A 23919-nucleotide genomic window follows, 5' to 3' on the forward strand; every position below is an offset into this window, starting at 1 on the left:
AGCTGAAGGAAGTGGCATGATCTCGGCTCACTGAAACCTCTGCCTCCCGGGCTCAAGCAATTCTCCTGCCTCAGCCTCACTGCAGGCACACATAGTCCCACCTGGCCAATTTTTGTATTTTTGGTAGAGACGGGGTTTTACCGTGTTACCCAGGCTGGTCTCGAACTCCTGGGCTCAAGCGATCTGGCTGCCTTTGGCTTCCCAAAGTGCTGGGATTACAGGCGAGAGCCACTATTCCCGGCCTAATACCTAACAAGATTAGCAATAATTTTTTAATGTGTATCTAATAACCAGAGAGAGAGTAGGTTTTTAAGGAATTTAAAATATAATATTTTAATATGTAAAATATATGTATATTTAATATAGAATTATATGTAACTGTGTGTATATATACTTTTTGAGTTAGGGTCTCGCTCTGTGGCCTAGGCTGGAGTGCAATGGCACAACCATAGCTCACTGCAGCCTCAACCTCCCAGGCTCAATTGATCCTTCCACCTCAGTCTCCTGAGTAGCTGGGACTTACAGGCATGCACTAGCATGCCTGGCTAATTTAAAATTTTGTTTTGTAGAGGTGAAGTCTTACTATGCTGTACAGACTGGTCTTGAACTCCTGGGCTCAAGTGATCCTCCCACCTTGGCTTCCCAAAGTGCTGGAATTACAGGTCTGAGCCACCTGTACCTGGCCAGGAGATACTTTGAATAAGATGGGTTGAGATTACCTAAAGAGGTGGCAAGAGAAAAGGGCTCAGGAGTGAACTCTAGAGAGTACCGGCACTTAAAATGAGCCCAAGAAAGAAGTCAGAAGTGGTAGAAATACACAGAAACTGGTGTAGTAGAGTTTCAGAAGGATAGAGGTGATCAGTATTGTTACATGCAACATAGAGGTACGCTGAAAAGCATCCATTGGATTTAGGAAGTAAGATGGCATTGTTATTCTTAGCAAGAAAAGTTTAAGTATAGTGCTGGAGACAAATCAGAATGGAGTTGATAGAAGAATGAATGACAGATGAGAAAAAGGTGATGACTAGTGTAAGCTATTCTTTGAAAGAGTTAGGTGAATAAGGAAGGAGGTAATAGCTAGAAGACATGAGCTAAGGGTAGGAAGGTAATGGAGATCGGAAGACTTGAGCATGTTTATAGCTGTTGGGGTGCAAACTGTTGAGAGAAAAATACAAGTGTTTATGAGATAACTGAAATAATGTGGCTTATGAGCAGATGGCTGGACATAGTATCAAGGAAGTAAGGAAGGTCCTAGAGAGGAAGAACTAATGAGTATCAAGGTAAGAAAACATGTTGAGAAATATGTAGCAGGAATGGGAACTTACAATTGAGAGGAATCAAACCCACTGGCCTTGAATTTCTAGGTGAAGGAGAGATGATGTCTTAATGAGGAGGTAGAAATGGGCATTGAGTAAAAGGGCTTAAGGAAACTGGTAAAGGTTTGGAATACTGAGGGGAAAGGAAAGAGATGGTGGAAGGCCATGGAAGCATGAGTCAGCAGTACTGAGCACTCAGTGGTGCTTGGAGACCACAACTGTAGTGGTAACAGTCTGTATTTTTTTATCCAGCAATACTCAGCTCCCTGTGTGTAGAAGTAGAGAAGGTAGACTGTAGTTATTTTTCCAAGGCTGGCATTTTACTGGGTAGATACTGCTGAAGGAAATACAGGGTGCAGATAGTTCAACTGGTCAATAATCCATGATCCAGGTTGGATAGGTAAAGAAGGGGTTAGGAGGGGATGCCTAGGTAGGTCAAAATGAAGGAATCACAGGACTGGAGAAGTCAGAAGTAGAAAAGCAGATTGCTAGGAGAGAGAGGGTGAGAGATTTTGGTCAGAAAATGGGGTATTGGAGTTTAAAGTATCAAATGCAGAATAGTTCCAGATGTTCAGAGATCTGGCATGGGATTAGGTACTAAAATGGATTAGAACTAAAGGTCACTAGAATTTAGAAATTGAGAACCATGAGAGTAGATGCAGTGACTTGCTGCTTGATTGAAAAATAATAATAATAAAGGACCATGAGACTAGCCTGTTACAGGGTTTATCTGCATGAACATTCAATTTTCCCAGGATCATAGCAGGAGTTGGGTAGAGAAAAAGATTATGAGAGGGTGCCAGAGTCTTCGGTGAATGTCAGGAAATTACCAGGAAGTCAGCATATGACAGAGAAAAGGACAGTATGTTATCTGCATCAAAGGAAAATGTGCTTTTGTTGAAAAGTACAGAAAAAGCCAATACTACAAAACTATGCTAAGCCCCTACCTGTACTCCCCAGCCAACAGCTGCCTTCCGGACCCTGTGGTATAAAAGGTGTGAGAATGAGCATCTCCCACCAGAAATCAGACAGGTTTAGTTAAGGCAGTGAGGCAGAACAAGCATCCTATGAAGAGACTGAGGATGTAGGTGAGTGGTTCTAAAATCTCAGTAGAAGGAACATTGCAAGTACAAAGAGCCAGCAGTGAGGATGCACAGAGCAGTCTAGAAGTAGAGGTGAGACCAGCTAGGAGATGAAATGAGGAGATGTCTTCTGTTCTGTGCTGGAGAAGTACTGGTAAGCGTGGTGTGGTTGGGATTCACTGGCCTCAGCCATCCTTACTTTGGTACAAGTTATTTTGGTACAGAACCACTAGAATGTCCCAAAGGCTGTAGTACAGGAACATTCCTGAAAGGACAAAAGCTTCCATGAATTTTGAGAAATTGTATGGTGGCAGGTACAGCCTGGGTCTGAGCAAGACTGCTGGATGGTGTGTGGGTAGATAGTGAAGGCCCAGATTTGGGAACAGATTGGACCTCAGATATCCAGAGCAGCTCTGTAGAATCTAGTTGCATATAATGATGTTTTTAAAAGGGTATCCTAGGCTGGGCACGGTAGCTCACGCCTGTAGGCCCAGGCCTTTGGGAGGCCAAGGCGGCAGATCACTTAAGCCCAGGAGTTCAAGACCAGCGTGGGCTACATGGCGAAACCCCATCTCTATAAAAAAATTAAAAATAAAAGTAAAATAAAATAGTGGGCGTGGTGGCATGTACCTGTAGTCCCAGCTACTCAGGAGACTGAGGAAGGTGGATTGCTTGAGCCTGGGGAAGTCAAGGCTGCAGTGAGCCATGATCATGCCACTACACTCCAGCCTGAGTGACAGAGTGAGACCTTGTCGCCAAAAAAACAAACAAACAAACAAAAAAACAGGGCTACCTTACTCTGGAAGAAACACATGTAGCATTGGCTGAATAAAGAAATGAAGCTTCATGATGAAGGACATTTGGAATCAGAGTGCAATAAACTTTTTGTCTTGTAGCTATAACAAGAATGCATGGCTTTGAAAATCACTGCAGCAGTATATATTTAGCATCTGGTTGCTGAATAGCAGTCTCTTGTGACTGAGGATGATTTTCCATGGTTCCTTTTTGTATTCTGAAATGACTAATGGAACCATCTGGGATCAGCAGATTTTAACTCCCTGAAGGCTGGAAAAGACTTACTTGGCTTTATGATTCCCCATAAAGTCAGGCCCGGCGCTTTGCACTTAAGTGTTTATTGAATAAAAGAGTGACTTGTGTGGAAGTTATTCATTCTGCTTTAGCTGTTTTTGTCATTCATTCCCTTTTAACTCCTATGTGGTAGTTTGTTGTGACTTTAACTTTCTTACGCTTTTTTTGTGGAGCTGCTCAATAAATATTTGACATAGGTATTATGCCGTTTTATGGCTCATCCAGTGTCACACAGCTAGTGAGTGGCAGAGCCAAAGCTCAAAATCAGTTTCAGTGGATTCTGAAGGTCAGGCGCTTTGCGGTACACTAGAATTAGTGCCAGTGTAAGAGGCATAGGGGTGATCCTGTTTCCTGAGCATAAAGCTTTATTTAGCCCTGTGGTCCTACCCACTCATGCAAGGATGCTTCTTTCTCATCTGACATGAGAACCCAGATGACTTGAGAGATCAACAGTGTCTCCTCAACGCTGCCCTGCCCAGCGTTCCTGCAGCCCGCTCTCTACAGACAGACAGTGTCAGTGGAACGTTGTTCCTGGAGTATTCTTCGTTTTAGTTGCTTTACCCTTGCTTCATATATTTGTGTCTCACATTTTAGATTGCGTTGAAATATCCCTGAAGCACTTTTTAAAAAAAAAAAAATGTGGTAAAATATACATAAAATTCATCATTTTAAACTTTTTTTAAACTATGATTCTGAATTTAGAATACTTCTGATGTATAAAATGCTATGTAAAATATGATTTTGCTGTTGGCTTCTGTATTAGTTTTTCACTGCTATATAACAAATTCCTATAAACTTAGCAGTTTAAAACAGCGTACCTTTGTTATCTCACAGTTTCTATGGATCAGGAGTCCAGCCACAGCTTAATTGGGTCCTCTGCTCAGGGTCTTATTGGGCTACAGGCCAGTTGTTGACTGGGCCTGTGGTCTTTATCAGAAGCTTAACTGGGAAAGATCCACTTCCAGGTTTCCGCTGTTGGCAGAATTCATTTCCTCCAAGCTGTAGGACTGAGGTGCCCATTTTCTTGCTGGCTGTCAGCCAGGGACCACATTTAGCTTCTAGGATCTGCCTGTAGTTGGTCCCTTGCCATGTAGTTCTGTCCGTGAGCCTCCTCATAACATGGCAGCTTAGTTCTTTAAAGCCAGCAAGGGAGAGTTTCTGAGTCTCAGGGAAGGCCTGGACCCCCTTTAAAAATCTACCTGATTAAGTTAGGGCCACCCAGGATGGTTTCCTTTCTGAATAACTCAAAATCAACTGATTTGGGACCTTAATTACTTCTGTAGAAACCCCTTCACTTTTGTCTTATAATCTAATCATGGGAGTGACATCTTGGCATATTCTGTTGGTTGAAAGCAAGTCTCGTAGGTCCCACTTATGCTCAAAGGGAGTGATTACACTCCCCTTGGTGAGAATATGGAGTCTGAAAACGGGGCAGGGGGCGTCTTAGAGCCTGTGTGCTACGGTTTCCTTTTTTATCCATTTCATAGGGTTTTTTATCAGCAATTGGACACCCTTTCCCCAAAATGATTTTTAATCATGGAAGGAAAAAGAGAACTTGGAATTACCTTGAATTTGAAGAAGAAGAAGATAAACAGTTAGCAGACTCAATGGCTTCTCTGGCATATCTAGTATTTGTACAGGGCATCCGTATTGATCAGCTTCCAATGGTCTTAAGGTAAGAGTTAGTGTTTGGTTTATTCATGTATTCCAAAAGGAGTTTCATAAAATTCTCATCTATCTAATGTCCAATATATGCATATTAACACACTAATACATTTTAAATAAATAATAAAGGCTATTTTTAATAAGAATGGTCCCAGCTATAATCTGTTAAAGATAGCAGTAGACAAGTAATGAAAGTGGGGGGTGTTGAAATAGGTGTAAGGGAATGGTGGGGACAAGAATCAGAAGATGGTAAACTGGGCTTGGTTTTGAAGCTTTTGAGGCCACCCTGGAACTAGCCAGGTACCCAGGGTATCATCATCTTTTCACTGGATTACGGCTGTAATCCTAAGTGGATACTAATATATCCACTTCGACTGCCTTTTAATTTAACACATTCTCAACATACCAGAAAGTGAAGCCTTAAAAGAAGTCCCTTACTGAAAACCCTCCAGTGGCTTCGTATTGCTTTAAGAATAGTGTCTTAATGCCTTTGCATAACTTCTGAGACAAACTTATGCTTGGTCTGTTCCCTGCTCGATTGGCCTGATTCATCTCCTACCACCTTTCCTCTTGTTTGCTATGCGCCAGTGACACAGACCTTCTTTTGTTTCTTGTTTAAATGTTATGCGTTTTCCAGCTATTTGGCCTTTGTATATGCTTAAAATTATCTTTATCCTTAAATGTCACTTTCTGAGCAAAGCCTTCACTTACCACCCAATTTAGGTTGAATCCTTCCATTATAATTACCTTGACCTTGTCTTCTTTTCCCACAATGTTCGTTAAAATTATTTTTAAAAGATATAATTTTATAATGTAATATCTTCTGGACTTTGAGTTCTGTGATAATAAGGATTGTGTTTTTGTCTCTAAGCATTGGGTGTTTGTGTGAGTTTGTATATTTATGAATATACCTAGGAGTATATTTGTATGTAAATGTTGCGATAATGGCTATCATTTGCATGTGCACCATGTATGAAACATTATGCTAATAACTTTATATGCATTATCTCATCCTTATAATAAGCCTGTGAAATAGAGCATTCTTTCATTTTACAGATGAAAATAACAGGCTTAGACAGGTTAATATACCACCGAAGATCTAACTACTTTGTGGCATAGGTGGGATTCAGACAGCTCTGTCTGACCCCAGATCCTGTACTCGTAAGCATCACAGTCTATCACCAAAATAACTTATACAGCATATGTGTATTGATTTGCTAGGGCTCCTGTAAAAAAGTGCTACCAACTGGATGGTTAAAATAACAAATAGTTTGTCTCATAGTTCTGGAGGCTCCTTCTAAGGGTTGTGAAGGAGAATCTTCTCCATGCCTCTCCCCTGGCTTCTGGTGATTTGCTCGCAATCTTTGATGGTCTTTGGCTTGTAGATGCATTATCCTGTTCTCTGCCTTCATGTTCATATGCTGTTCTCCCTGTGTGCTTGTGTCTGTCTCCAAACTTTCCTTTTTTATAAGGACAACAGTCATATTGGATTAGGGCCCACCCTAATAATCTCACTTTAAATTGATTACCTCCATAAAAACCCCTATCTCCAAATAAGGTCAGATTCTGAGGTACTGGAGGTATGGACTCTAACATATGTTTTTTGGGGGAGATACAATCCAACCCATAACAGTATGTATGTGCGTACATCTCTGTGTGTGTATTATATATATTTGTTTTGTTTCTATTTTAGCCCATTGTACCTTTTGCAGTTTAATATGGGGCATATTGAAGTCTTTTTGCAAAGGTAAGATTATTTAGATGGTATCTCAAAATGAAATAGTGTTAAAATAGTCCTTGTTAAGATCAGCAGAGACTGCCTTCTCTTTGCTAGGCTCTAATTAATTAATTGGTTATTTTACAGAACAGCTTGGCAAATAATTCACGAGAGAGACAGAAATGAGTCAAAGAGGTTTTACACCAAAGTCTCTTTTATTTTAAACCTAAGACAGTATTAAGATTTTTGTCTTAAGGGCTTTTCCAGTCATCTCTTTCTAAGGTTTCTTCCCTTATTCCAAAAGTTGGTAATTAAAACACCCCTACCCTACTGCATCCTCCTCCATCCTAAGGAAGGGCAGTCAATAAAAGATATTCATCCGTATTTTTCCTTCATGGACACAGTCTGTGAATTGCATCAAAAGGAAGGAGGTGTCTTGACTTCCACTTTTTATAATTGAGATTATTGACAGTGATATCATTTAATTACAACTTTTCTCGTTTGAGGTGCTAAGCAGCAGGACTTTCTATTTAAAAAAAAAAAAAAAAAAAAGGCCAGGCATGGTGGCTCACGCCTGTAATCCCAGCACCTTGGGAGACCAAGGCAAGAGGATTGCTTTACCCCAGGAGTTCGAGGCCAGTCTCTCTCTACAAAAAATCTGAAAAGTTAGCCAGGTGTGGTGGCGCATGCCCGTTGTCCCAGCTACTTGGGAGGCTGAGGTGAAAGAATTGCCTGTACCGGGGAGGTCTAGGCTGCAGTGAGCAGAGATCACACCACTGCAGTCCAGCCTGGGCAACAGAATAAGACCCTGTCTCAAAAGAGAAAAAAAAGGAAATTACAGAGTAACAAGTATACATAATTTCTAGACAGAAATTAAAGAATTTCGCAAAACTGTATGCTTTGTTTTCTTTCACTATAACATGTAACATGTTTAAATTATCCCCTGAGATCAGTTAGGGCTTTGCAATTATCCTCCTGGAACACTAGTGACAGTTTATCAATCCCATCTCTTACCAGGTGAAGGAAGATTTGTAACATGGCAATGTGCAAATCTTCAGCATACAAGGCAGGAATTTCCAAGGATCTCCTGGCACAAGTAGTTACTAACTCTGTAAATTTGCTGTATTTTGTATGTGTTAATGATTTTATATTCATTACATTTAGTTTCTGTTATTCATACAGTGATAGTATGTATTGTTTTGAATCTAAGTCCTATATTCTTGAGATTTCCAAACTGCATAGTCATTGAATCTTTTTTTGAATAAAAAGAATTGGAAAGATTTTACAGAACAATCAACTGGAATATATAGCATTGGTTATATCAGGTATAGTTAGTTTCTTAGCGCTTGCTGTTGGAGATCTATTGTTTTGAAGTTAGGAAATAATCCCTGAATAGATTTATTTTGGTCAGATTTAGCGGTCTTAGCCAAACCAAAAGACAGATCAAAGATGGATTAAAACTTTTGATCAAGTTCTTCAACAGAATTTCTCCTTAATGATACACATTTTAAAAGTGTTAAAATTTCAATTTTTGCTGTATTTTTCATCAGATGAAGTATCCTTCTAAAATAGTTTACAAATTCATGATAAATTGTAATATTATTTTTCAGAACAGAAGAGTCTGTTATCTCCAAAGGATTGGTAAGATGTTTGTTCCCATTATAACTTAAATACATAGTCTTGTCAACAAATAACAGCTGTTGACTTCACTATATATGTATCTGCATATATTTTAATCTGTAGGAGCTGCTGGAGAATAGTTTATTGAGAATAGAAGACAGTAGTCTACTTTACCAGTACTTAGAAATCAAGAGTTTTCTTACTGTACCTCAGGTAAATAAAATATGTATTCTAATATTGAAAATAGCCCTTTGCCTGTTCTGAACTTAAAATAAGGTCTTTTCTGATTCCTTTCCCACTCTCTTCTCTGCAACCTTTGAAAACTCTGGTGTAATGCTGTCCAGTAGAACTTTGACAATATGAAAGCCACTAACCAAACTGAACACTTGGAATGTGACTAAGGAACTAAGTTGTTTTGTGTGTGTGTGTATTTTTTTTTTTTTTGAGACGGAGTCTTGCTCTGTCACCCAGGCTGGAGTGCGGTGGCACTATCTCGGCTCACTGCAACCTCCACCTCCCGGGTTCACACCATTCTCCTGCCTCAGCCTCCCGAGTAGCTGGGACTGCAGGTGCCCGCCACCACGCCCAGCTAATATTTTTGTATTTATAGTAGAGATTGAGTTTCACCGTGTTAGCCAGGATGGTCTTGATCTCCTGACCTTGTGATCCGCCCGCCTCCCAAAGTGCTGGGATTACAGGCGTGAGCCACTGCGCCCAGCTGGAACTGAGTTTTAAATTTAAATTTTAATTTGTTTAAACATGGATAGCTATTAGAGGCCACCATTATAGATAGCACAGCGTCCAGTAGAAAAGCATAACTTTCTTCTTTCAGTACTTTATTTCTGTAGGGATCTTGGAAAATGAAGCTCCTTTATGTTTCTCATAACTCAAGTTCTCAGGACTCCATCCAAGGCATCCACAGACTCATTACCATAAAGACTAATATACATTTTGTTTTTCCCTCCTATGGTTTATTTTGCCCAGTACTCTTTGTTATGATATCCAAGGACATCCTTAGATTTCAGTGTGGGAACTGGTTTTCCTGATATTTAAATAGAAAAACATGGTTTTTGTTAACATATTGTTTGATTGTTTTTAATTAATAAATTATATTTCCGTGGGTTTGATTTCATTTTCTTGCCACTGTAGACATAATTGAAAATTATCATTTGCTTTTAAAAGTACGCTTTGTGACACTCTACTCAATATCACTTAAAAAACCAATTGTAGTTAGCTTTCTGGAATGGAAGGCTTAGGGAAAAATTAATTTACTTCACTTTTAAATCTGCTACCCTCACTTCTCTGAATTTTTAGTAACCTATTGATGTATTGTAGTTGTTTGTTTGCAGTCAGTATAATCTGTTTACATCTGAATTTTACATTTTTTTATTTCCAGGGCTTAGTGAAAGTAATGACACTTTGTCCCATTGAGACACTGGTATGTAAATGTTTGGAGACTAAAGAATAATGAGTTACAATGAGAAAATTTGACAAATAATTTAATCTTCTTTTTAAAATTTTTAATTTGTAAAATTTTTATATATTTAGGAGGTACAAGTGTGGATTTATTACATGCATGAAATGGATAGTGATGAAGTCTGGGCAATCTATTCATTTGATATAATAATATTGTTTGTTCCATTTTAGAGGAAAAAGAGTTTAGCTATGCTTCAGCTGTATATTAACAAGTTGGATTTACAAGGCAAATATACATTATTTAGGTATGTATCAAGCATGGCTAATTGCTAAGTGTGTGGCTGATTAAAAATGATGTTAATGCCATGTAATTGTTTTAGGGCGTAGTGTGTCGGTATGTTTTACATGTAATTCAACTCTGGTTAGAAGCCATATTATACATTCTCAGTGATGGCTAGAGAAAGGGTTAATCAAATATTTCAGATACATACTATATATGTCTATATTTTGTATGACTAATAGTATATATTGCAGTTCAATCAATTGGAATACTCTAAATTTGAAATAGACCTAAAAATAATTAAACTGGGATGATGCTCCTGCTAGAACTTTGTGTATGTCACTAATCTCCATTACTCACAGTTGAAATTGATGGCTTTGGAATTACAACTTTGATAGGCTATGCACTATGTTAATAGTAAGAGCTTACTAATAGTGCTCTTTGAGGTGGATAAGATTCTAGCAACTCTCTAAAGATTGGTAAACTTGCTAATTTTCTGTGAAGAGCCAAATGGTAAATATAGGTTTTATGGGCTATACAGTCTCTGTTGCAACTGCTCAATGTTGACTTTGTATTGGGGATGGGTGTGTTCCAGTAAAACTTTATTGATAAAATTGGGCAGCAGGCTGGATTTGCTAAAATGTCTTACTTGGGATTGGCCAGTATTAGCACTGTTGTTTTTGTGGGGGTGCAGCAGTGTGATCATGGCTCACTGCAGCCTTGACCCTTGACCTCCCAGCTTCAGGTGATCCTCCCACCTCAGCCTCCCAGGTAGCTGGGACTACAGGTGCATGCCATCATGCCCAACTAATTTTTTTGTGGAGACAAGATTTTTCCATGTTACCCAGGCTGGTCTCAAACTCCTGGGCTCAAGCGATTCACACCTAACTCAGCCTCTCAAAGTGTTGAGATGACATGCGTGAGCCACCATGCCCAGCCAACACTCTTGATCCTATCTTTTCTTGTTGTTCTATTGGCAGTAAGAGCAAGTTTATGAAATCTCAATTCTTAGGTATTATACTAGCTTTCCTATTCTATTCTATCTGTAGCTCTACCAATAAATCCCCTTTTTTTCTTAAGCTAGTCATACCTAGTTTTTGTGGGGTTTTTTTTGTTTTTTTGTTTTTTTTTTGCAATTAAGCTACTCTAGCACTAGACTACTTTCACAGGAAAGAATTTGGGGATTTTTTAGACTATTATGTTAGTGTCCTTTCTTGCCATGTTAAATTATTGTAACTATGGGCATAAAAATACTCAAATTTGGTTTGATAGAAATGGCTTGTTGGAAGATGCAGTTATAAATAATTTATGGGCCAGGTGCGGTGGCTCATACCTGTAATCCCGGGACTTTGGGAGGCTGAGGCGGGCAGATCACGAGGTCAGGAGTTTGAGACAAGCCTGGCCAACGTGGTGAAACCCCGTTCTACTAAAAATATAAAAAATTAGCCAGACATGGTGACTGGCACCTGTAATCCCAGCTACTTGGGAGGCTGAGGCAGGAGAATCACTTGAACCGGGAGGCAGGGGTTATAGTGAGCCGAAATCGTGCCATTGCGCTCCAGCCTGGGCAACAGGGTGAGACTCTGTCTAAAAAAAATAAAAAAATAAGTTACCATTTAGTGAGAACAATAACTATTACAGGTGGCTTTGTAATTGGTTGATCACCTTGCTAATTGCCATTACTGTGGGGTTTTTATTCCTAGAAGTAACACATGGCCTCTTTGCATTTGTAAGACTTTTATCACCATTTAATTCTAATGCCATCCAGGATAATTTCACATGTATTGTAATTTTTGCTTTCAAGGTGCTTATTGAATACAAGTAATCACTCAGGTGTGGAGGCTTTTATTATTCAAAATATCAAAAATCAAATTGACATGTCATTAAAGGTAAGAACATAGCCAAAGTGTCAATTGCCAATTTATTTTGTAGGGTATATTTATTCATATGTAGAATACATTTAATGTGAGTTATTGCTCTATCTCTAGTATTAATTACTATTACTTAAATATTAAGGCATATTTTTTTCCCCTATTTCTACTATGTTTTAAAAACTCTGAATTTGGAAATTTTGTTAACTGTAAGTTTAAATTGTATTCTTTGAGCTTTTTTTTTTTTTTTGGATACAGGGTTTCACTCCTGTCACCCAGGTTGGGTGCAGTGGCACGATCTCGGCTCACTGCAACCTCCACCTCCTGAGCTCAAGCAGTCCTCCCAAATCAGCCTCCCGAGTAATTGGGACTGCAGGTGCCCACCACTGCACCTGGCTGAATTTTGACTTTGTAGAGATGGAGTTTCACCGTGTTGCCCAGGCTTGTCTTGAACTCCTGAGCTCAAGTGATTCACCTGCCTTGGCCTCCCAAAATGCTGGGATTACAGGTGTGAGTCATCACTCTGGGCCTCTTTTAGCTGATATTGTGGCTTCTTTTTGTTTTGTTATATGCTTCTGAAAAATGAATGGAAACTTAAGTCTCTTCTGTTTGTGAGTACTCAGTAATTCTAAATGGAAAACAGAGTGACCAGTGTTCTCAAACTGGCAGGGTTTGTTCCTGGTGTCTGGGAAGTGAATGAAAGTATGGAAATTAAAGTTAAAAAATATATTTTAAATGTGCAATTCTTTATTTTCGTAGTGTCAAGGTATTAGAAAAACACATGAATTATCAAGCTATTTAAAGCCTTTCTCAATTTTTCGTTGTTTTTCAGAGAACACATAACAACAAGTGGTTTACAGGACCACAGTTGGTTTCCCTTCTTGATTTGGTACTTTTTCTTCCAGAGGGTGCAGAAACAGATTTACTGCAAAACTCAGATAGGTGAGGTGACCATTACTGAAGTTCACATAGTGAATTCAGAATAAAATGGGAAACATCTGCTTAGGGAACCTAAAGTCATAAAATGTCTTTTCCTGTGATTTTATGATTTATGGCTAATTCATTAAGTTACATAAAGATTTTTCATATATAAGTGATTTGATAATGTGTAGAAACAAAATAAAAAGCTCCTCTTTCTAGGTGAATGACCAAAAACCAGGATTTGATAGCTTTTATGTACCCAGCGTTCCACAGAAATTTGCAATGACAGCATTTGTGACTTAAAACTAAAAATCTGTGTATGTATGTAATTTATGTGTTTAGATTTTGTTGTTTTATTGTTTTCCAGGTCATTTTTTTTTCCATATAGAACATATAATTTCAGTTTCAGTATACTGGAATGGATATTGAGAAATAGTTAAAAGCATTTAAAAAGGAATCTTAAAATTCAGAAAGCAAGAGATGATGCTCTCAAATACTAAAGATAACACTTTTTTAAAACAAGGATAATAATTTTCACAATTGTATTATTTGAACTTCAATGGAAAACAAGAGTGATAAGTTATTACTACTCAAAAAGATATTAATGGAAATAGTTTCTATTGGCAAACCTAATTATAAAAATATGCCCAAAGTTTTAGCTTATTAATTGAGATTTCTGTTGACTATATAAAACCATACTGTAAGTAACATGTATTTTCAATTAACAGGATTATGGCTTCATTAAATTTATTGAGGTATTTGGTTATCAAAGATAATGAAAATGACAATCAAGTAAGTGGAGTATTTGAAAAGAAACTGTGAGTATATTCAAAAGGCATAAAGAATGTTTCAGATATTCAGTACCTAAAGCCAATATTTAATGTCTTACCCAGCTATAAAGGCCAGGAAGAGTTCCAACAATTATTCTGAAACCTGAAGTTAATTCCCAGGAGCATTTACCACCCCACATCCAGCTTTCCTTTCCCTTTCCATTTCCTATTGTATGTCTGTTTTCTTGCTGAAAGCACTTCGTTCTGTTGGGTAGATAAGTTGCAGGTCCTAAGTCAACTAACCTTGTGGAGCTCAATGTACATATGGGTGTCTTGTTCAGTTTCCTCCACCTCTAGCTCATGAGCTATATAAAATCATCTGATATTTTAATATTGCCTCATCAGACATGACAAATTGAGGCATTTTCAGCACTAAAACAGAATTTAATAGCACTTTTTAAATAATGTTTAGGAAGTTGGATTTTTTAAAAATAGCAGATCATTAGAAGTATTCAATAAATAGAAAACTATTTGAGGGAGATTTGTCATACAGTAAAATTATATTTGCTTTTTATCTTCTCTTTCTACCCTGTTCTGATAATTGCTTTCCCTATATGTGTCACCTCTATTAGCTAGAACTGCCTGAATCATGTGTTGTTAATTGGTTTTTTTTTTTTTTTAGTAATTGATTTTTATATAAAGATGCCAGAGAAAAAAATTTTTTTAAATTAGGTAAATTGTGATTTGGGATGAAAGTTTATGGGAAAAGTAGCAGTCTCTTTCCTTCCTGACAGATCTACAGTAGATTCAGTGATTTGACCCCCTGTTCATCCCTCTGCAGCTGAAAATAGCTATTTGCCATCACTGACTAGTGCTTACTCTGTGTCAGGTGCTATTTTTTTTTTTTAACATTTTGTTGTGAAAACTTTCAAATGTACAGCAAAGTTGAAAGAATTTTATAGTGGTCATTGGTTTACCCACCACCTAGAGTCTATGATTCTACTGTACTGACTTCATCATGTATCTATCACTCCACCCTCTATCACTCCATCCGTCTATCTTATCTTTTGATGTATTTCACAGTAAACTGCAGACATCAGCATACTTTCTCCTAAATATTTCAGCTGCATTTCATTAAATTAAGTATTTGTCTGTAGTTTTTCTTTGAGGTAAAATTTACATAATGAAATGTTCAAATTTTAAGTGTATATTCACTGAATTTCAACTAATGCATAGATCTATATTACTAAAACCCATATCAATATAGAACATTTCCAACATCACAAGAGGTTCCTCATGCCCCTTCCCAGTTAATTCTGACTTCATTGCACCACTCACCCCTGTCAGGGACAACCACTATTCTGCCCAAGTGCTACATATCATTTATTCTTCAGAGAGGGTCTCGTTCTCTTGCCCAGGCTGGATTACAGTAGTATAATCATGGCTCACTGCAGCTTTGACCTCCTGGGATCAAGAGATCCTCCCACCTCGGTCTCCCAAAGTGCTGGGGTAACTTCCAGGCATGAGCCACCATGGACAGCCAAGAAAAGGACTCTTTATTTTTTACTTTTCATAGATAACGTAGGTGAAAAAAGATCATTAACTTGCACAAGGGCAAACATCTGGAAAGTGGTAGAAATAGCTATGACCCCAGGCAGTGGCCAGAACTTTCTAAATCACAAACTAAATCCTGATTCCTGAAGGAGCTTGTGATAAAAATTGAAAAGCTACAATATAAAATTCAGCAGCAGTAGAGGCCCTGAGACTTCAGGAAGGTGGCCTTAGGGTAGGGTATAAGTTTTTATTTTTTTAGTAATCAAGAAAGGCTATACATACTTGAGAGATTATCTGACTTGCCTGACAAAAACAAAAGGAATCTTGTTGATTAGGATTGATAGATGTGTTAGATATGGAACACAGAGTCATACAAAGGCCGCAGATTGGTCTCTGCCTAGAGAGGGAAGACTTGAGAGCAGTTTAGCATTGTGCAGTGTCTGCTGTACTATCCATAGATGATTCCTCACTTTTGTTGGGCATGTACATTTTCTGGTAAGGAAAAGGATACAGCCAGCCTGTAGGACTGCTTTTTTTTTTTTCTCAAAGAGACAGTGTGTCAATGTAATGCCCAGGCTGGAGTACAGTGGCACAGTCACGGCTCACTGCAGCCTCAAACTCCCCAGCTTAAACAATCCTCCCACGTCAGCCTCCCAAAGTGCTGGGATTACAGGCACTTCTTTTTTTTCTTTTTTGAGACGGCGTCTCACTCCGTCGCCCAGGCTGGAGTGCAGTGGCACGATCTCTGCTCACTGCAATGTCCACCTCCTGGGTTCAAACGATTCTCCTGCCTCAGCCTCCTGAGTAGGTAGGACTACAGCCAGGCACCACCACACCAGCTGATTTTTGTATTTTTACTAGAGATTGGGTTTCATCATGTTGCCCAGGCTGGTCTCAAACTTTTGACCTCAAGTGATTCTCCCTCCTCAGCCTCCCAAAGTGCTGGCATTACAGGTGTGCGCCACCACGCCCAGCCAACAGGCATCTCTTATTTAATGGCTTTTAACAATTTTTCTAAGGGATCAAATATTCCAAATTATTGCTTTATAAGTTACCATAAGAATTATACCAGGGAAATTAGCAAAAATCCAGTCTAAGCTGGCAACCTGACATCTTTTAGGCTCTTAAGAGCCTGTCTATCTTGGAAACATTTCTCCTGAGTGTAATGACAATAGGTCATGTGTATAATTGAGAGGCAAATATGTCTACTGTGGTTAATAAAAAATGAATGACAGTTTCTGAGTTTTTGGAAGATTTGGTTAAAGAAAAAACAAAATGGGCAGGGCGTAGTGGCTCACGCCTGTAATCCCAGCACTTTGAGAAGCCGAGATGGGCAGATCACGAGGTCAGGAGATCGAGACCATCCTGGCTGACACGGTGAAACCCCTTCTCAACTAAAAATACAAAAAAAACTCAGCCGGGAGGCTAAAGCAGGAGAATGGCATGAACCGGGAGGTGGAGCTTGCAGTGAACCGAGATCACGCCACCCCACTCCCCCCAGGCGACAGAGCAAGATTCCGTCTCAAAAAAAAAAAAGAAAGAAAAAACAAAATGATGGTCTGGTGATGCTGAAATATGGGGCATTTTATTCAAAAGGACTCCTACCAGTACCTATTTTTGAGCACTTAAGTGTGCTAAGAGGGTAATTAGATGAAAAGCAGACACACAGAAATATGAACAGGAAGATTTGAGAGAATCACATTCAAATACAAAGACAACAAAGTGATTCATAATTGAATAATAATCCATTTCTTTTCTTGCTATTTTGGGTTACTGTCAACTGACTTACTCTCTTCAGAAGCCATCCCTTCTCACCCTACTATTTCATGCCTCTTGTATCTCCTTGCTCAAGTTTCAGGCACCTTCTCTTACTCTTGAATTTCACATAACTTTTCTTGAATATTGTAGTACAAACATGCTCCCATCTTTACTAGTAAAACCAACTTAGTTTTTATACCAAATATTATCTATTTGGTGAGTATCTTTAAATAATTATTAGTTGTTTTGAATTACAATAATTTATTCTAATACATATCTCATAATCATGTTATCCCTTACCTTCTGTCCTATGTACTCATATCCTTTCCCATCCATCTGTTCACTCATCTTTTTTTCTAAAAAGTTTGTAATTATAGTATGTAGAATGAAAGCTGGGACAAGGGAAACAATGAGATGGCAAAGTCCACAGGTAAGTATCAGGAATTTTAAAATTGAACTGTTTAATGTGTGTGTGTGTGCTTTTCATTTAGGAAAAAAAACTATATCTTGTATAATAAATACACATACATAAAATTCTGTATAATCCATATTTTGGGTGGTCATTTAAGTTTGTTTTTTTTTTAAATACTTTAAGTTCTGGGATACATGTGCAGAACGTGCAGGTTTGTTACATAGGTATACACGTGCCATGGTGGTTTGCTGCACCCATCAACTCGTCATCTATGTTAGGTGTTTCTCCTAATGCTATCCCTCCCCTATCCCCCGAGCCCCAACAGGCCCCAGTGTGTGATGTTCCCCACCCTGTGTTCTCATTGTTCAACTCCCACTTATGAGTGAGAACATGTGGTGGTTGATTTTCTGTTCCTGTGTTAGTTTGCTGAGAATGATGGTTTCTAGCTTCATCTGTGTCCCTGCAAAGGACATGAACTCATCCTTTTTTATGGCTGCATAGTATTCCATGATGTATATGTGCCACATTTTCTTTATCCAGTCTATCACTGATGGGCATTTGGGTTGGTTCCAAGTCTTTGCTATTGTGAATAGTGCTACAGTAAACATACATGTGCATGTGTCTTTATAGTAGAATGATTTATAATTCTTTGGGTATATACCCAGTAATGGGATTGCTGGGTCAAATGGTACTTCTGGTTCTAGATCCTTGAGGAATCGCCACACTGACTTCCACAATGGTTGAACTAGTTTACAGTCCCACCAACAGTGTAAAAGCGCTCCTGTTTCTCCATATCCTCTCCAGCAGCTGTTGTTTCCTGACTTTTTAATGATCGCCATTCTAACTAGTGTGAGATGGTATCTCATTGTGCTTTTGATTTGCATTTCTCTAATGAGCAGTGATAATGAGCTTTTTTTCATGTTTGTTGGCCACATAAATATCTTCTTTTGAGAAGTGTCTGTTCATATCCTTTGCCCACTTTTTGATGGTTTTTTTTTTTTCTTATAAATTTGTTTACGTTCCTTGTAGATTCTGGATATTAGCCCTTTGTCTGATGGATAGATTGCAAAAATTTTCTCCCATTCTGTAGTTTGCCTGTTCACTCTGATGATAGTTTCTTTTGCTGTGCAGAAGCTGTTTAGTTTAATTAGATCCCATTTGTCTGTTTTGGCTTTTGTTGCCATTTCTTTTGGTGTTTTAGTCATGAAGTCTTTGCCCATGTCTATGTCCTGAATGGTAGTACCTGGGTTTTCTTCTAGGGTTTTTATGGTTTTAGGTTTTACATTTAAGTCTTTAATCCATCTCAAGTTAAATTTTGTATAGGGTGTAAGGAAGGGGTCCAGTTTCAGTTTTCTGCATATGGCTAGCCAGTTTTCCCAACACCATTTATTAAATAGGGAATCCTTTCCCCATTGCTTGTTTTTGTCAGATTTGTCTAAGTCTCTGTAGGTCTCTAAGAACTTGCTTTATGAATCTGGGTGTTCCTGTATTGGGTGCATATATATTTAGGATAGTTAGCTCTTCTTGTTGCATTGATCCCTTTAACATTATGTAATGCCCTTCTTTGTCTTTTTTGATCTTTGATGAATCTAGATCTTTAAATGTTAAAACTTTAGCTGTTTTCAATGGCAACAGCCCATAATCATAAAACTTCGGGTAATAAAAACACATGCCAAAAGTAGACTAAAGAAATTTTTTACATATTCTGTTTGGCATAATTCCACAAATTTTTCAGATGATAAACTGTAATATTTTTAGAAGCATGTAGGAGTGAAGAAGCTGTGAGAATATTTTTTCTCTTTCTCATGTTAAGGTTACCAGATCTTTTTTAAAGAAATAATAAATACTACAAAGAAATCACATTTTAAGATTTCTTAAAATCTTTCAGTGTCTAGAAAAAGTAAATTAAGAGTTTTTAAATAGTTGTAATAATTAAGCATTTATAATGTTCACAAATACCTGCTTTTAATTTCATACTCAAGGAGGCTCACTGATGTAACAGTTCTGAAATATTTCCAGTTCTAAGGCTTAAAACTATACATTTCAAAATTCACTGTAGCATATCTCACAAAAGGAAGACTAGGCAGTTCTACGCTAAAGTGAAATTTACTGCCAGAACAGTTAGGAACCCTGCAAAGAATACAGTCAATGATGGTAATGAAGAAATAAAAAGACACGAACAAGACCCAGGTTTCTTCTTTCTTCTAATTCGTATAGAAGTCATCCGGCTCTGCAAATATTTCATGGATATGTTTTATCTTAGAGAAACGAACAACTTATGCAATATGCCCCTGTAACAAACCTGCATCCCTGAATCTTAAATAGAAATGGAAATTGAAAAAAAACTTAAGCTCTAGATTCCTTACCAATGAATGATTATAAAACTTTACCATTGTAATCCCAGCACTTTGGGAGGCCGAGGCAGGCAGATCACCTGAGGTTAGGAGTTTGAGACCAGCCAGTCCAACATGGTGAAACCCCATCTCTACTAAAAATAGAAAAAAATTAGCTGGGCAGGGTGACAAGTGCTTGTAATCCCAGCTACTCTGGAGGCTGAGGCAGGAGAATTGCTTGAACCCGGGAGGTGGAGGTTGCAATGAGCTCAGATCGTGCCTCTACACTCCAGCCTGGGCAACAGAGCAAGACACCTTCTTCAAAAAAAAAAAAAAAAAAAAAAACCATCATTTTGGGAATCAGATTTAAAAGAATTTCCATTACTAAGTAAAACTGAAAGGATGAAAGAAAATAATTTTCAACTTAGAACAACTTTTATAAAAGGAAAGTTTTTCATGAATACAAATTCATTGGTTATATTTTTGCAAATATTCCAGTCTGTGGCTTGTGTTTTAATAGTATTTTTCAAAGAACAGAAATTTTAATATTTACAGAGTCCAGCTTATCAATTTTATTCTTTTATGATTCATTATTTATGGGTTCTAAGAAATCTTTAACCTGGATCACAAAGATAATTTCTTTTTTTTTTATTTTTTTATTTTTTTTAATTATACTTTAAGTTCTAGGGTATATGTGTACAACGTGCAGGTTCGTTACATATGTATACATGAGCCATGTTGGTGTGCTGCACCCATTAACTCATCATTTACATTAGGTATATCTCCTAATGCTATCCCTCCCCCCGCTACAATAGGACCCAGTGTATGATATTCCCCTTCCTGTGTCCAAGTGATCTCATTGTTCAATTCCCACCTATGAGTGAGAACATGCGGTATTTGGTTTTCTGTTCTTGTGATAGTTTGCTGAGAATGATGGTTTCCAGCTGCATCCATGTCCCTACAAAGGACACAAACTCATCCTTTTTTATGGCTGTATAGTATTCCCTGGTGTATATGTGCCACATTTTCTTAATCCAGTCTGTCACTGATGGACATTTGGGTTGATTCCAAGTCTTTGCTATTGTGAATAGTGCCGCAATAAACATATGTGTGCATGTGTCTTTATAGCAGTATGACTTACAATCCTTTGGGTATATACCCAGTAATGGGATGGCTGGGTCGAATGGTATTTCTAGTTCTAGATCCTTGAGGAATCGCCACACTGACTTCCACAATGGTTGAACTAGTTTACAGTCCCACCAACAGTGTAAAAGTGTTCCTATTTCTCCACATCCTCTCCAGCACCTGTTGTTTCCTAATTTTTTAATTATTGCCATTCTAACTGGTGTGAGATGGTATCTCATTGTGGTTTTGATTTGCATTTCTCTGATGGCAAGTAATGATGAGCATTTTTTCATGTGTCTGTTGGCCGTATGAATGTCTTCTTTTGAGAAGTGTCTGTTCATATCCTTTGCCCACTTTTTGATGGGGTTGTTTTTTTCTTGTAAATTTGATTGAGTTCTTTATAGGTTCTGGATATTAGCCCTTTGTCAGATGAGTAGATTGCAAAAATTTTCTCCCATTCTGTAGGTTGCCTGTTCACTCTGATGGTAGTTTCTTTGCTGTGCAGAAGCTATTTAGTTTAATTAGATCTCATTTGTCAATTTTGGCTTTTGTGGCCATTGCTTTTGGTGTTTTAGACATGAAGTCCTTGCCCATGCCTATGTCCTGAATGGTATTACCTAGATTTTCTTCTAGGTTTTTATGGTTTTAGGTCTGACATTTAAGTCTCTAACCCATCTTAAATTAATTTTCGTATAAGGAGTAAGGAAAGGATCCAGTTTCGGCTTTCTACTTATGGCTAGCCAGTTTTCCCAGCACCATTTATTAAATAGGAAATCCTTTACCCATTTCTTGTTTTTGTCAGGTTTGTCAAAGATCAGATGGCTGTAGATGTGTGGTATTATTTCTGAGGGCTCTGTTCTGTTCCATTGGTCTATATCTCTGTTTTGGTACCAGTACCATGCTGTTTTGGTTACTGTAGCCTTGTAGTATAGTTTGAAGTCAGGTAGTGTGATGCCTCCAGCTTTGTTCTTTTGGCTGTCTTTGTTCTTTGTTCTTTATCTTGGCAATGTGGGGTCTTTTTTGGTTCCATATGAACTTTAAAGCAGTTTTTTCCAATTCTGTGAAGAAAGTCATTGGTAGCTTGATGGGGATGGCATTGAATCTATAAATTACCTTGGGCAGTATGGCCATTTTCACAATATTGATTCTTCCTATCCATGAGCATGATATGTTCTTCCATTTGTTTGTGTCTTCTTTTATTTCACTGAGCAGTGGTTTGTAGTTCTCCTTGAAGAGGTCCTTTACATCCCTTGTAAGTTGGATTCCTAGGTATTTTATTCTCTTTGAAGCTATTGTGAATGGGAGTTCATTCATGATTTGGCTCTCTGTTTGTCTGTTACTGGTGTATAAGAATGCTTGTGATTTTTGCCCATTGATTTTGTATCTTGAGACTTTGCTGAAGTTGCTTATCAGCTTAAGGAGATTTTGGGCTAAGACAGTGGGGTTTTCTAAATATATAATCATGTCATCTGCAAACAGGGACAATTTGACTTCTTCTTTTCCTAACTGAATACCCTTGATTTCTTTCTCTTGCCCGATTGCCTGGCCAGAACTTCCAACACTGTGTTGAATAGGAGTGGTGAGAGAGGGCATCCCTGTCTTGTGCCAGTTTTCAAAGGGAATGCTTCCAGTTTTTTCCCATTCAGTATGATACTGGCTGTGGATTTGTCATAAATAGCTCTTATGATTTTGAGATACGTTCCATCAATACCGAATTTATTGAGAGTTTTTAGCATGAAGGGCTGTTGAATTTTGTCAAAGGCCTTTTCTGCATCTACTGAGATAATCATGTGGTTTTTGTCTTTGGTTCTGTTTATATGCTGGATTAGATTTATTGATTTGTGTATGTTGAACCAGCCTTGCATCCCAGGGATGAAGCCCACTTGATCATGGTGGATAAGCTTTTTGATGTGCTGCTGGATTCGGTTTGCCAGTATTTTATTGAGGATTTTTGCATCGATGTTCATTAGGGATATTGGTCTAAAATTCTCTTTTTTTGTTGTATCTGTGTCAGGCTTTGGTATCAGGATGATGTTGGCCTCGTAAAATGAGTTAGGGAGGATTCCCTCTTTTTCTATTGATCGGAATAGTTTCAGAAGGAATGGTACCAACTCCTCCTTGTACCTCGGGTAGAATTCGGCTGTGAATCTGTCTGGTCCTGGACTTTTTTTGGTTGGTAGGCTATTAATTTATTGCCTCAATTTTAGAGCCTGCTATTGGTCTATTCAGGGATTCAGCTTCTTCCTGGTTTAGTCTTGGGAGAGTGTAAGCGTCCAGGAAATTATCCATTTCTTCTAGGTTTTCTAGTTTATTTGCGTAGAGGTGTTTATAGTATTCTCTGATGGTAGTTTGTATTTCTGTGGGGTCGGTGGTGATATCCCCTTTATCATTTTTTATTGCATGTATTTGATTCGTCTCTCTTTTCTTCTTCTTTAGTCTTGCTAGCGGTCTATCAATTTTGTTGATCTTTTCAAAAAACCAGCTCCTGGATTCATTGATTTTTTTGGAGGGTTTTTTGTGTGTCTATCTCCTTCAGTTCTGCTCTGATCTTAGTTATTTCTTGCCTTGTGCTAGCTTTTGAATGTGTTTGCTCTTGCTCCTCTAGTTCTTTTAATTGTGATGCTAGGGTGTCAATTTTAGATCTTTCCTGCTTTCTCTTGTGGGCATTTAGTGCTATAAATTTCCCTCTACACACTGCTTTAAATGTGTCCCAGAGATTCTGGTATGTTGTATCTTTGTTCTCATTGGTTTCAAATAACATCTTTATTTCTGCCTTCATTTCATTATGTACCCAGTAGTCATTCAGGAGCAGGTTGTTCAGTTTCCACGTAGTTGAGCGGTTTTGATTGAGTTTCTTAGTCCTGAGTTCTAGTTTGATGGCACTGTGGTCTGAGAGACAGTTTGTTATAATTTCTGTTCTTTTACATTTGGTGAGGAGAGCTTTACTTCCAACTATGTGGTCAATTTTGGAATAAGTGCAGTGTGGTGCT

At 38.1% G+C, this 23919-nt stretch overlaps 1 protein-coding gene across 4 annotated transcripts in view; it reads left to right on the forward strand.

Annotated features, from left to right (window-relative positions):
• GLMN (glomulin, FKBP associated protein) overlaps positions 1 to 23919 on the forward strand; it is a 59693-nt gene that overhangs the window by 28167 nt on the left and 7607 nt on the right. For 2 of the 4 annotated variants that reach the window (XR_013400626.1, XM_001099081.5), the window contains exons 8-16: positions 4975 to 5162; positions 6846 to 6899; positions 8480 to 8510; positions 8613 to 8702; positions 9886 to 9927; positions 10137 to 10210; positions 11990 to 12074; positions 12889 to 12998; positions 13706 to 13769. Coding sequence is in view for 2 of the 4 variants with exons in the window: in XM_001099081.5 (XP_001099081.2) it covers positions 4975 to 5162; positions 6846 to 6899; positions 8480 to 8510; positions 8613 to 8702; positions 9886 to 9927; positions 10137 to 10210; positions 11990 to 12074; positions 12889 to 12998; positions 13706 to 13769 (738 nt within the window). In the remaining 2 variants the exon portion in view is untranslated. Of the gene's footprint in view, positions 1 to 4974; positions 5163 to 6845; positions 6900 to 8479; positions 8511 to 8612; positions 8703 to 9885; positions 9928 to 10136; positions 10211 to 11989; positions 12075 to 12314; positions 12744 to 12888; positions 12999 to 13705; positions 13796 to 23919 lie in introns of those variants that run through there. The other 2 variants (XR_013400625.1, XM_077953054.1) reach the window with 2 other exon arrangements.

This window comes from Macaca mulatta, chromosome 1 (assembly GCF_049350105.2).
Source record: "Macaca mulatta isolate MMU2019108-1 chromosome 1, T2T-MMU8v2.0, whole genome shotgun sequence".
NCBI lineage: Eukaryota > Metazoa > Chordata > Mammalia > Primates > Cercopithecidae > Macaca > Macaca mulatta.